This window comes from Sorex fumeus, unplaced genomic scaffold (assembly GCF_029834395.1).
Source record: "Sorex fumeus unplaced genomic scaffold, SorFum_2.1 ptg000100l, whole genome shotgun sequence".
In the NCBI taxonomy this organism is placed as follows: domain Eukaryota; kingdom Metazoa; phylum Chordata; class Mammalia; order Eulipotyphla; family Soricidae; genus Sorex; species Sorex fumeus.
In genome coordinates, this window is record NW_026606157.1 from 6,518,463 (window position 1) to 6,532,445 (window position 13,983).

Here is a 13,983-nt window from a genome sequence, read left to right on the forward strand (position 1 = left end):
GGTGTGGAGTCTTGGGTTGATTCCTGGCACCACCGCTGAAAAAAGTAAAAAGAATTCCCATTCCCATGGAAATGTCTTTTTCCAAAGAAAGATAACCAGTAAACAGCCTAATCTTATCACTCTTTTTCTGAAACTACTGGTTATGATTTGGGTTCTGTTCTTACTTTCCTGTCACTCTCCAGGCTGTTTGAAGTTCTTGTTAACATAGGATGTTGCTTCTTCTTAGAAGATTCTGTCGGCTATAGCTTTTTAGGTTGGAGTTTGATCCCTGACCCAGTGTCATATTTTTTTTTTTGTCATGTCACTGTCACTGTCACTGTCCTCCCATTGTTCATCGATTTGCTTGAGTGGGCCCAGTAACGTCTCCAATTGTGACAATTGTTACTGTGTTTGGCATATCGAATATGTCATGGGTAGCTTGCCAGGCTTTGCCGTGCGGGGGAGATACTCTCAGTAGCTTGCCGGGTTCTCCAAGTAAGACAGAAAGATGAACTAGATAAAGTAAATTCCTTGCTTGGTACTTTGATTAGGCTGAGAAGAAAAGAAAGCAAGTAGAGATTTTATCTCAGATAAGAGTGGTGGTTCCAAAGGCTAGATGAGAAAGAGTTAACTAGAGGGATCAGAAGCAGCACTGAAAGAAGCTGAGAATTTAAAGCAAAGATGGAACTGAGTCATGGACTGTAGTCTCTGGTTCCGACTCTGCCCTCATTTTTTCTTGAGCCTGATCATCCTTCTTATCCGGTTCCACTATTGAGTTTTTTCCTTCCTTCCTTCCTTCCTTCCTTCCTTCCTTCCTTCCTTCCTTCCTTCCTTCCTTCCTTCCTTCCATCCTTGCTTTCATTCTTTCTTTAAATTTTATTGAATCACTGTGAGATAGTTACAAGCTTTCATGTTTGGGTTTCAATCACACAATGATCAAACACCCATCCCTCTACCAGTGCACATTCCCTACCACCACTGTCCCCAATTCAATGCTATCTCTCCACTTTGCCCCCAGTAGTTTCTCTGGAGTCAGACAAACTTTCGGTCAGTGATTTGGAGTTAATTTACTTGAATATTTATTAGCTTCAGTGTCCTTGCCTATATACATTCAATGAGTTTTATTTTAGAATATTTTATATTTTACTTTTTCATTGTCAGTATTTATTGATTGTCCATTAGCTTATAATACTCAGAAAATTTCAGAAGTAACAGTCATGTCTCAATATGTGGACACGCTGCATTGCACCCACCCCGAAGTTCTGGACTGTCTACCAGCTTACCACACCCCCCAGCCCTCTTCCCTGCTCCTCTGGGAAGCTCCATGCTTCTTCAGTCTAAGAGTTATTTTTGCTGTGTTTTATTAGTTCATTTTATTTGTTTATTTATATTCCTTGTGTGAGTGAAACCATCTGGTAGTTATCATTTTTCCTGACTTATTTTACATTGTGGAGTGCCCTTATGTTCCATCCATGATCATCACCAATGGCAAGAGTTTATCTCCTTCAGTGGTTGAATAGTACTACATTGCGTATATATATCACGGTCCTCACGGTCCTCCTGTTGTTCATCGATTTGCTCGAGCGGGCCCGGTAACGTCTTTATCATGAGACTTGTTGTTACTGTGTTTGGCATATTGAATACGTCACAGGTAGCTTGCCAGGCTCTGCCATGCGGGCGAGATACTCTCGGTAGCTTGCCAGGCTCTCCGAGAGGGGCGGAAGAATCGAACTCGGGTTGGCCATGTTAGCCGCTTGTAAGGCAAATGCCTTACTGCTGTGCTATCGCTCCAGCCCAAATATATATATAAATATATATATAACATATATATATATATATATTCAAGTATATATAAAATCAAGGTGAGTAATACTATGACGTAATTTCAAGTTCTCTGGTAAGGCTACTGAGAATTTTTCATCTCTCTGTGTGCTATCTATGTCTTCTATGATGAAGTATCTACTCAGAGCTTGGTTATTGTTGGGTTGTATTTGTTCTTTATATATTTGGGTAATCATGTGCAAACATCTTCTCTCAGTCAGAAAGTTGCCACTGCCCTTTCTGTGGGATAGGGATATATATCACAGTGCTTCCTGACAGTGCTCAGGGACTTTTCCTGGTTCTGCACTTCAGGAATCACCTCTGCTGTGCTTACAGAACCATTTGTGGTGCCAGATATCCAACTGGGGCTGGCCATGTGCAAAGTATGTGCCTTATGCACAGTGACTTCTCTGGCCCAAAAGTTGCTTTCCTGTTCTGATGGTGGTTTCTTTTGCTGTATAAAAGCTTTAAGGTTTAATGCAGTCCTGTTTGTTGATTTTTTCATTTGTCTCTCTTGCTGTTGGCATGCGTGGAGTCCAAACAGATGTGTCTGATGTTGAAGTCCAGGAGTGCCTTGGTTATGTTTTCTTTTACATGAATTGCTATTTTGATATATATAAAATATAGTGCATATTGTGATGTATATAAAAGATGTACACTGTAAAATTTTGTACTTCTCTGACATTCTCTATGAATGCCATTTTGTCATTCAAAGGTGAACACACTGAATATATTCAACAACTTATTAACAAAATCACCCATTTTTTAAAATCCCCCTACTGTAGGATAACATTGGTTTGTCCTTTCTGCCTGCCATAAGGAGCTTAGGTTTATTGGGTTACTCCCATCACAGTGCTCCCATCTCTCTGGATTTATTTGTAAACTCTTTCTTTGTGCTCTAATTCCCAAAATTATCAATCACCTTCGTCTCCTAATGAGACTCTGTTAACTTGTAAATATTGCTCTTCTCTTCTCCTTATGTCCTTTGCATAGTTAGTTACTTTAGAGAAATGTCGTTTTTGTATAGACACAGGAAGACAGTTAATGCTATGCTTTTGTAACTTGACTCCAAATGATATTCACTCCCGGGCATCTGTTCTCTCGACTTAAACCTCAGTTGTCCTTACTTTCTAGCACCCCTAAAGCAGGGGCCCAACGAGGGACTGGACCCAGGGCAAGCTGTGAGCTACCCTCGCATTGAAATGGGCCAGGTCAAAGTGCCATAATTCTTAACTATAAGTTAAGAGCATGGTCATGGACAAATTATTTCATGATCCAAAACGTAACAACTAGATTAGGACCCTGCTAGGATTAGGAAAGAATAATCTGGCCTGAGCACTGTAGTCTGGGATCTATAGTGAGATGTCCCCGAGGAGAGCTACACTACAAGCTTAATGTATCTCTTACTCATACAAAATAACTAATATTAAGAAGTAGAATTGAGATGTTGATTAAGATGTTAGTTAAATGATTGTTGGACTAAGGAAAGGAGAAGCACACCCTAGTTGGTATTTCACCCTTGAGCAGAGGGCTTTCATATGTTGATCGTGCTACATGACCTGGGTCTGGTTGCTATCCCCAATGCTGGGAGGTTGATGAAGAGACCAGAGGAGAGACCAAGGCAGCAAGTAAGAATGCGGAAGGACTAGCAAGGGGGACAGGAGTAGACGGGAATGAGGAGCCTAGTGAGACTGGAACAGGCACGTGGGGAGGATGGAATAAACGGCAATTGATCACCAACCAGCGTGGCCCTCATTTCTTCCTTCGTCTGCCATTGGCATCAGGGAAACAACTCGAGTCCACAGAACGCAGGCAGTGAGAGAGCCAGGGGATTTCCTAGTTGTTTATGTGATTACACACCCCACAAAGTTAAATTTTTATGTCATATCTTGAAGTATGGAGACAGTGACTTTTCCTAGATACCCAGCTCACAACCTTCTTTTTCTTGTTTCTGTTTTTGAGTCAAAAGTAAAATGGATTTGTCAAAAAAGAGTCAGGTAACATCCTGGTAGTTGGTGCTGATTTACATCTAGGAATCAGTCATGACTGTGAAAGAACAATCTCTCTCTCTCTTCATCAAAACAAAGAGTAGTTTATTATACATAATACCAAGCCAATATGTATCTTTGACAGTAAAATAAACACAACACAAAATATGAAGAGAATAACTCAAAAGCACATGGTGAATAGTACAACACATCATCAGTGAATCAAGAAAATATGGTCTATTTTCTAGAACCTTCTTTGGGTTAGGATCTTGTATTAGTGCAAGAATACAAGACTCAAAGTTGTGGTCCCAGAGCTCAAGTACCAGCTGCTTAGAATAGTCTTTTGATATCAGGGTTAGGGCTAAATAGATTTTTTATGTTGATTTTCTTTGGGGATGTTTGGGTCACACCCAACAATATTCAGGGCTTCCTCCTGGCAGGGCTCAGGGTACTAAATGGGGCGCTGGGAATCGAACTCAGGTGCAAAGGCAAATACCCTACCAACATTATTATTGCTCTGGCCCATCTATGTTAATTTTTAAACAGCCTGTGAGTCACACTATAATAGTCCACAATTCTCTTAGAAAAAAATGTTGCTTCAATGAAATCATTAATTTTGTTATTTTAATATAGATCATTATTGCTTTGAACAAACATTAAGAAATTAAAAAATATGTAAAACTGAAAGAACTGAAATATTTACTATAAGCTATGTATTACCACTTTCTCAGTATAAAATATTTTAAGCTGAATCATTTATACATTCTATGGGTATCACATGTAATAGAATAAATGGTTAAGCAATGAAAAAATAATCCCAAACTTTTATCAGTTTAGTTTTGGTAAACAATTAAGCATGCTTGATGTAAACACACTGAATTAATGTCATTGATGAGGAAACGATGAGCACTGGGCTGTAAGAATGGTGACTGGGATTCTCAGTTCAGTGTTATCACACATTTCCTTCTGCTGACACTGTCAGTAGTTACTGTGATTTACAAATACCACAAGGGATTAATTCTCTGGGTAAAGTGCCCATTTCTGTTAGAATGAGTTCACTTGGTTACAAACAATGTAAATTCAGCCCTACAAAACTTTCACAAGATCCGTTTAGTTGCTGATTCTGTTCTAATTAAGCTTTCTGGAGGCAATGAGAGGTTGCTTATATCTATATCTATATCTATACCCATATCTAGATATATATGATAATATAAGATAAATAAAAGAATTTCTTTTCCATTTCAGTGAAATTTATTTTTGGCTAAACATAGAGATTCTACATTCAGGTTAAACTTTGTCATATATATAGTCATTACAGACTTTCTAAGCATGGATATACAATATAATGAACTGAACTCAAGAGCTATGGGAAGGGGAACATAAATTCTCTTATTTCATCTGCTATAATTCTTACGAATCCCAGAGTGCATGTAGGTCCTTATAAAAAATCAGTAATATATGGATCCTAATATAAAAATCAATATTTTCACTAGAGGGCATAGAATTGTAGGAGGGAGTTTTGGCTGCCACTCCACAGTGAAAGGAACTTTTACTGTGTTTTCATTTATTAGTTTGCATTTAATAAAAATTAATAGCCCATCCATTTTTGATGTGTTTTTAACCTGCACAATAAAATTTAAGAATGTGTGTTATCACTGGATGCACACATGTAAAACAAGCCCACCCATTCTCTTTGCAACACACACACATGTTCCTGTACATACATGCTACAATGTGCATGTGTTCTGCACAAATAAGACCCCTTGTAGGTGCTCCTAATTTGACTAATGTGGCATTTTAGGGCTCAGGACCATGAGGACCATAACCACAGATTCTCATCATCTTTGTAGTCAATGCTTTCGTTTTGCAATGACTTTACAATACATGTCATAACTTTTTGACAACAGGAAGCAATTCAGACGAGAAAAAGAGATTGCTAAAGGAAGTATTTGTCTTACTAAGGCTAATGAATACAGAAGGGATTCTCATGCAATATATAATGAACCCAAGTGTCTCATTTCCTGATTAGAAAACTTGTCTGTATATATTATCTGGTAATATTCAGGACACCAACAAAATTTATAAGAAAAATAAGTTCTTACAAGTAAAAGTATATTAATACTGACTTTTATGCCTCGGAGACACTTACCAGACTTAATGTTATGAGAAAACACAACTATAGATTTTCTACTGAAAGCAGCTTATGTATCAGTAAAATCTGCTCTTCTCTCTCCTTCCTTCCTTCCTTCCTTCCTTCCTTCCTTCCTTCCTTCCTTCCCTCCCTCCCTCCCTCCCTCCCTCCCACCATCTTTCTTTCTTTCTTTCTTTCTTTCTTTCTTTCTTTCTTTCTTTCTTTCTTTCTTTCTTTCTTTCTTTCCTTCCTTCCCTTCCCTTCCCTTCCCCTTCCTTCCTTCCTTCCTTCCTTCCTTCCTTCCTTCCTTCCTTCCTTCCTTCCTTCCGGGTCACTCCCAGCAATGCTCAGGGTTACTACTGGCTCTGCACACAAGAATTACTCCTGGTAGCGCTTGGAGGACCATATGGGATGCTGGGAATCGAACCCAGGTCGACCGCATGCAAGGCAAATGCCCTACCCACTCCAGCCCTGAAATCTGCTCTTCTTAAAGGGAAAGAGGCTTCATCATTGGATGGATATTAGTAATGTCCACAGTAAGCGGTGTTACCTTTGGGCACTAGGCAGTGAGAAGCAGGAAGAATGTTAACTGGTACTTAAGAAATTAAAAACTTTCTCTAAGAGTGACACTGTTACTCATTACAAAGTTCCTCAACATAAGCAGAAATGTGAAAAAAATGTAAGATGCCATTTCTTGAAGTTCAGCTGGTGATCCTCGGAATAGGTTTGGATCTTATTTGAAGTACACGATCACCCCTTCACATGTCTGCGCGAACAAAAGAAGCAAATACTCCGTCTTCCTGAGCCAGGAGGCTTTCGGGAGTGTCATACTCTAGAATATTCCCTCGCTTCATCACAATCACCAAGTCTGCCGTCAGAATGGTGTGAACCCGGTGCTGTGGGTGAAAGAAAAATGTGCATTTGTTACAGATTTCAGGGTACAAGCAATAGAATATGCTACTTTATTCTTCATTCAGGAACATTTATTTACCTTGGGAGGACTAACAAGAGAAGCAAGTATTCAAAATAGCACTCAGTCGCGTACTTTTAAATACTGATCACTGTGATTAGTTTTATATAATTGAGCACGGCCTTTGCGTTAGTTCCACGAAACTGTAAGTAGACAAATGGGTGTTTCTCAGATAACTAAATAAGAGGAGGCATCAAGAGCGAGATGAGGCTTTGTTTAGTCTAGAACTCTTATGGAGAGTTCACGAGTTCTGTGGGCAAGAGAATTGAAAGAAAGTGGTTCAGTTCTGGGAAGACAACACGGGGAAGACTGCTGGCATGCAGTGTTAGAACGGATTATCTCGGACTGAAGTCATTTTATCTCTCAATATCAGAGCCCCCTGCCCCTTCCTCTCTCCGTGGTATGCTCTGGAGAGAAGTGTTGGTATTAGTGACCAACAGTAATGGAAGTTCTTATTCATTGCGGCTACAGAGTACAGCAAATACTTCCCCCACACACTTGTTAATCATCACTGTTAATGTTCATTCCTCTATCTCCTTGATAAGGAAGGCACTGGAATTTATGGAGAAAGTGCAAAAGCAAGACAGTGCATGGAAATACACAGCAGAATCAGAACATCAAAACAGGTGTGAGTGTGAGTTGTTGGCAGCTGCCGTTACACTCTTGGGAGTCTCTCTTCACTCCTGCCATATTTAGCACCATACTAAAAGCCCAGACTCTTGACAGTGTCTGGGTGTGTATTTCAGTGTCATTATTGAGCAACAGACTTTACTGGATGCCTCAAGTGTCATAGGTTTCACACCTGTAAATGACAGTAACAATCATACCAGCCCTGGAGAACAGTTGTGAGGAGCAAAGGGATTATTGGTGTAAACAGTTCAGCATCTTCTCTAACCCGTATAAGCGTATTGTAAGTGTCAAATATAGTAGTTTTTAATTTTTTCAGTTATCCAGGCAGAAACCTCTAATGTGGGCCTTTTTGCCACTCTGGGTAAGATCAGAGCTATTCAGAAGGAATATATGATCAACAGGGGCCACGTTATATATATATATATGTATATAATATATATGCACGATATATATTTCAGAATTATCTAAATTTGGGGGATAATGTTTAACTTTGCAAAAGGACCAGAACTGCTGTGTATATCCATGCATCTAGGGAACAAAAATCTCATATCACTGAAATGGTTAATATAAGCTATGCATTTTCCCTTTAAAAAATTAGTCTTTAATAACCATATCATAGATGTTAAAAAAAGAACTTGACTTCTAAGTCCATAAATAGAATATTACAAACATTGCTTTGCTATTCTTAAATAATGTTTATTTAAAAAAATTGAAATCTGTGGCCAATAGAAATAAAAATATCTGGCATTTATTTTATTAATCCAAATTATATTTTTGCTTGAGAAAGCATGGTGTAAGCTATACTTGTGTTGATGAATTTTTCAAAATGCTCCAGAGAAATGAAGTATGAGTGTAAAATAAATCTCTTTCAAAAGTAAATGCCATGCATTTCACCATAAAGGCTTTATTTCAAAAGTTAGAGGAATTAAGTAACTTTTAAGTTGTTGCATCAGTATCAGAGGTAGTTAAAAAACAAAACAAATAAGAGAAAACAATGAATGGAGCACCACCTTGCAACAGAGGAGAAAAATCCTCTTAACAGAGCTGTGGATCATTTTATAAGGAAGAGCCTGGTAATAGATTCTCACATGGCCTCCTTTGTATCAACAACTTGAAATTCTGGACATCCTAGTGGTCACGCATACAAGGTGTCTTAAAATGAGAAATTATTGGTAAAATATGCCGAAGTCTATGGGAAAGTTTCAGTGCATGGAGGAGAAAAGAAATCAGGAGACTATGACACTCTGTTAAACATGCAAATTATGCTCAAATAATCTTCCAGATGAACTACCCACCATGGCATGCTCCACGCAGAAAGCAACAAGCTTTTTGAAGAAGCAAGGACCTGCTTTCTTCCCCTTCACCCCAAAGAGCTCCTACTTCCTCCAGGAAGAAAGTTATTGAAACTAGTAGAGAACCAAATGTCAAGTTAGCCTTTTCCTCTCCTCCATAAACTCCTTGGTCCTATAGTATCAAACAGGGCACTCTTCTGCCCCAAACGGGAACCAGAGTTCACTAGGAAAGTGAGAGGAAGAGGCTTTTTCTTTTGCTTTTCTTTTTTTTTCTTTTAGGGGCACACTGGACAAAGCTTAGGGGTGACTCCTGGCTCAGCACTCAGGAATTGCTCCTGGCAGTGCTCGGGGATCCATATGGGAGGCCAGGGCTGGAACCCAGGTCAGCCTCGTTCAAGGCAAAAGCCCTCCCCGATGTACTATCGCCTCTGGCCAAGGAAGAGGCTTTTTCTTTACTTAGGCTCCATTTGTAGAAGGTGGGTCCTGATGGGGGTATTATTTCTTATCACCTTGAGAAAACTGTCCTTGAAACAGTGATTTTCCTTTCTCCCAGGTGTCACCCACCAAGATGGAAGCCTTCACATTGTCATATGTGTATTTGCATGGCATGCAGGAGTTCGCGAACGTGTGCATGTGCGCCCATGGTATTGGGCTGATTGTGTGATGACGCCCCCATGTTAGTTCCCCCCCCCCACATGCTTCCCTTTAATCATTGCAGTAGCCTTGCCTACGTGAGGGACGGCTCCCAAGATAACTACCAGAGAATTGGGAGACTTGGCAGAGGGCTGCGTCACAGTCTACTTGTGGGTCATCACCAAAGTGGAAAAGAGGCCGTTCTTGTGGGCGAGCAGGCTTGGAACCGTCCCACACTCCACTAAAATACCCTCAGAAAAGACTAAAACCAGGCCTGCGTCCATAATCGAAGAGACACGGTGCTGGAAAGAAAAGAAAAGTGGAAAGAAGAGAAAACGCATCAGCAAGAGGGAAACTGCCCAAGCGATACATTAAGAAGAGAGTTTTACTAAACATTAGACCAAGTGTGAGGGAAAAACAGACCCATCTACAAATAAGGAAGAATTCCACTCTCTGCTGAGAGAAGATACGACATGAACTCTGGAGACTGAAATGTCCTTCGGTTGGAAGCTATGGAAAGTCAGAGCATGTGAGTTGCTCTGCTTCTAACGCAGGGTGTCTTACAACCTCCTTTTTGGGTAAAGAGTTAAATGAAGAGAAACAGAAATGAAGTCTAAATGGCTACAGAACTGGTTGTCAAATTTAGGGTTTTCCTTTTGAGACTATTCAGCAAATCATGAAGAACAAATATTCCATAGAAACAGTCACCAGTAATGGGGGACATGCATAGGTTTGGACCTGCTGAAATATTCAGATTTGGGATGCCTTATTGAGATTTAGAGTGGGGTAGAGGGAGAAGACAGTTTTGGGGGGAAATGTATCAAGGTTTTCTTGTTAGCTGCTTTAAAAATGGTTTTTGCACAGGTAGAGAGAGCTATGAGCAGAAAAAGACAGAATTCAACATATCAAGATATTATAATCACTCAAAATTAAAGACAACTGAATCCTGGAGCAGAAACCAAAGAGGAGTCGACCCACTCCATCACCCCTACTTACAGCTATTGTAACCACGGTGCGGTCTGCAAAAGCTGTCATTACCACTTTCTGCAAAATGTTTTCCTGCAAAAATACAAATAAAAATGACCTGAATTTTCTCTGGTCTACTTTCTCTAGTTTCAAATAGTTGACCCACAGCCATGACCAGTCCTTCTGAGAACACACACTGCTACACCTTCTGAAGAAAGTAAGGCGTGGGTCTGTCACGGCAGAGAGCTCGGACTGGAATCAGAAGAGATCCCCCAAATGCACATGAAACTCAGTGACCAACCAACCAAGGACAGCTGTGAGGTACAGGGCCTGGGAAATGGAAGAGGAAAGGGAAATAGTAATGCTTGCCTGAATGATAACACAAGACCAATAATGCCCTCAACTGGCGTTAATAGTTGGGCCAGAAAAGGAGAGATAATATACATGCCAAAAACTTGGATTCTGACCTATAAAAGGAAGCATTTCTGTTCCTACCACACACTATGTATTTCACAACATATTCTGGGTGAAGATCCTCCTAGGGGAAAGAAGGGGCATCTCGATCATTGCTTTCCCTTTTCCACTCCTTTTTTTAATCTTTTTTTTTTTTAGTGCTCTGGTGTTTTTCTTTTGTTGTCTGCTTTATTTTAATTTTTTGTCACACTGGTGGTGTGACCCCAGGCAGCGCTCAGAGGATCATATGAAATCCTGGGGATCAGCTGCCACAGGCAAGACCAAAGCCTTCCTTGTGTATGACCTCCCTGGCTTAGAGTGTCTAAAATCACCTAAACTAGGCAACTACTAATACACAGACTGATGAAGGGCCTCAGGCCTAGGAAGGTTGAGAACCATTGGCCTAAGGCCTTGGTTATAACTGCTGGTCCATGCAGGACACTGGTCAATCTTGTCAGAACACTGCCCTGGTCTTAATTTAAGAAGTTATTTCTTCCAATTCCGTCTCTTTTTCTCAATTCATTTTTGAAAATGAAATATTGTCAATTAATCTCCTCCTTACTCCTTCTTTCTTGTGTCTATTAAGGTAGTGTTTGGATTATTTATTGATTTATTTTTGGGGTGTTGTTCTCTGAATGTGGTGCTGCCTACTTAATTAAATGTAGAAACTATTTTGGTGCTTTATATTTACTTTGAGGGGCTGGAGAGATAGTACAGGGGTTGATGCATTTGCTTTGCACATGGCTGACACCCCAGTTAGATCCTTGGCACCTTAGTAGCATCAGGAGTGGTCCCTGAGCATAGAACCCAGAGTAAACCCTAAGCAATGCTGGGTGTGGCCACCCCCTTCTCGCACACCAAGAGCATACCCTAAATAAAATAATTTCTTTAAGAAGGCAAATTCCCTTCTTCCCTTCTCAAATTCCCTTCCCTCCTTCCCTTCCTTTCTCTCCCCTCTACTTTTGGGTCACAACCAATAGTACGTAGGGCTTACGCCTAGTTCTGCGCTCAGGAATCATGCCTGGAAGTGCAGAGGGAACTATATGGGTTCTGGGGATGGACTCCAAGTCAGCCGTGTGCAAGGCAAATGCCCTACCTGCTATACTATCTCTTCAGTCCCCCAAAGGCAAAGTTTCTTACCTGTAACTATGAACATGTTGAGAAGGCCATCACTAATTCTAGGGAAATCCTTCAGATTGCCTTACAAGATTGGTTTTGGTTATCAAGAGAGATTTGCGTGCTACATTTTAGAGCCTCCTGGCATAATACATACATTTTTGCACACAAAGTCTCACTTTACATCAATGGAGTCCTGAAATTTTATTGTTTGGGGGTATCTTTTAAGTGATGGAAAAGAAGTAATTCTTTAAATGATGGTCAATTGAGGTCTCTTGGCAATACTAATTCCTAGCAAGCAGAGTTAGGTCACCCGTCTTGTGATTCCCAGTGGGCTCCCATAGACTAGCCAAGGAGGTGAGTGAAAAAGACACTGGAGGGTGAGGAGGGTTTGGAAACCAATCTGGAAAGTCAGTGGTGCCTTTATGCGGGGGCACTAGCTCATCTGCTTACAAAGGCTGGCCAGACACTCACTGTGGCCATGTCGATGGACGCCGTGGCCTCATCCATGATGAGAATACTGCTCTTTCGCACAAAGGCCCGGGCCAGGCAGAACAGCTGTCTCTGTCCAACGCTGAAGTTCTCCCCGCCTTCAGTGACCACCGCATCTAGATCAGAGAGAGATGCGAATATCCCACTGAAAACAATGCGGCTAAACAGAGCAGTGGACAGCAGGTCTGGCAGGCGGAAGCCAGTGGACAGAGGGACGAGGACTTCATGTGGAACAAGGAGAGAGAAATCTTCCTCTGGAGCAATGAAGAGTAAGACCCCCGAAGGCATCCTGTTTTTACCGACAGATGCAAACAACATCCTTCTAGGATAATATAAAAACAGCACTCTCAACATTATGAAGATCAGAAGACCTTGAAGATTGTTTAATTATTTAATGTGATTCTTTAAAGAGATTATTTAATACAGACATCTAGTTCTCAAAACATTGAATTACTGCCCACCATCATCATCTGGCTGGAGTGATAGCACAGTGGTAGGGCGTTCGCCTTACAAGCGGCCAACATGGTCGCCCTGAGTTCGATTCCTCCGCCCCTCTCGGAGAGCCCGGCAAGCTACCGAGAGTATTCGATATGCCAGACACAGTAACAACAAAGTCTCCAATGGAGACGTTACTGGGCCCGCTCGAGCAAATCGACGATCAACGGGAGGGCCTTTACTTTACTTTTATCATCTGGCCAATCTAGAGATGAGCATTATAGGAGAGACTATTCTTCACTCCATTCCTGTTCTCTTTGTATCCACCATTCCACTGTCAGTTACAACTGGTTAAGGACCAGGCTGATTTTGTTCATCAGTACCTTCCCAGATCTTTGATACCTGATACTCTCATTGAATAAGCCACTGTCACAGGAATATATATTATCTTCTCCTTATCATCTCCCTCTTTTTGTTCCCACCCACATTCCATAAACGATACTGTTCTTTTCCAAAATATCTATTAGAATTCAGACACTTTTTAATAGGGTCCTGGGGGAAAATGTCCACTGATTATATTCTCATTGGATCAGATTCTTAAAGTTTCTCATGCTCAGGGTTATGCATTTTTTCTCCAAATTTTATTTCCATAACAAATAAGGAAGGGACAGGGATAATGAATGTTTTCCCCCAGACCTGGGCCGAGCCAGATATTTATCAAAAAATTGAGGAAACACTTATTAAGATGATTACACATGACATTGCCATGATGGATGAGAATGAGACAGTCACGTAAAAGCCCCCATTACTAACTGTAACCTCCAAACACTCCATTTCAACCCCCCACTTACAGTCATGTAAAAACTCCCATTGCTTACTGGAACCCCAAACACTATGTCCAGCATTCAGAACAGATGCCTGCAGCTCTCATGTGAGTGAAGAGGACACTGTCTGCCTTTCCAACCATTGATCAGAGGTGGAGTGTGTCCCAAAACACTCAGGAAATGGGTCTATACGCATTGCCAGTTTCTCAAGTACGGTGGTTAGGCTCTTCGGGGGAGGCATTAAAAAATATTA

General features: G+C 40.8%; 1 protein-coding gene across 1 annotated transcript in view; it reads right to left on the minus strand.

Moving 5' to 3' along the window:
* Window positions 1-6,261: 6,261 nt before the first annotated feature.
* ABCC9 (ATP binding cassette subfamily C member 9) overlaps window positions 6,262-13,983 on the minus strand; it is a 138,392-nt gene continuing 130,670 nt past the window's right edge. The window contains exons 36-38 of the mRNA XM_056134559.1: window positions 12,454-12,587; window positions 10,441-10,503; window positions 6,262-6,815 (exon numbers count right to left, since the gene is read on the minus strand). Of these exons, the coding sequence (XP_055990534.1) occupies window positions 6,678-6,815; window positions 10,441-10,503; window positions 12,454-12,587 (335 nt within the window). The 3' untranslated portion in view covers window positions 6,262-6,677. The remainder of the gene's footprint in view (window positions 6,816-10,440; window positions 10,504-12,453; window positions 12,588-13,983) is intronic.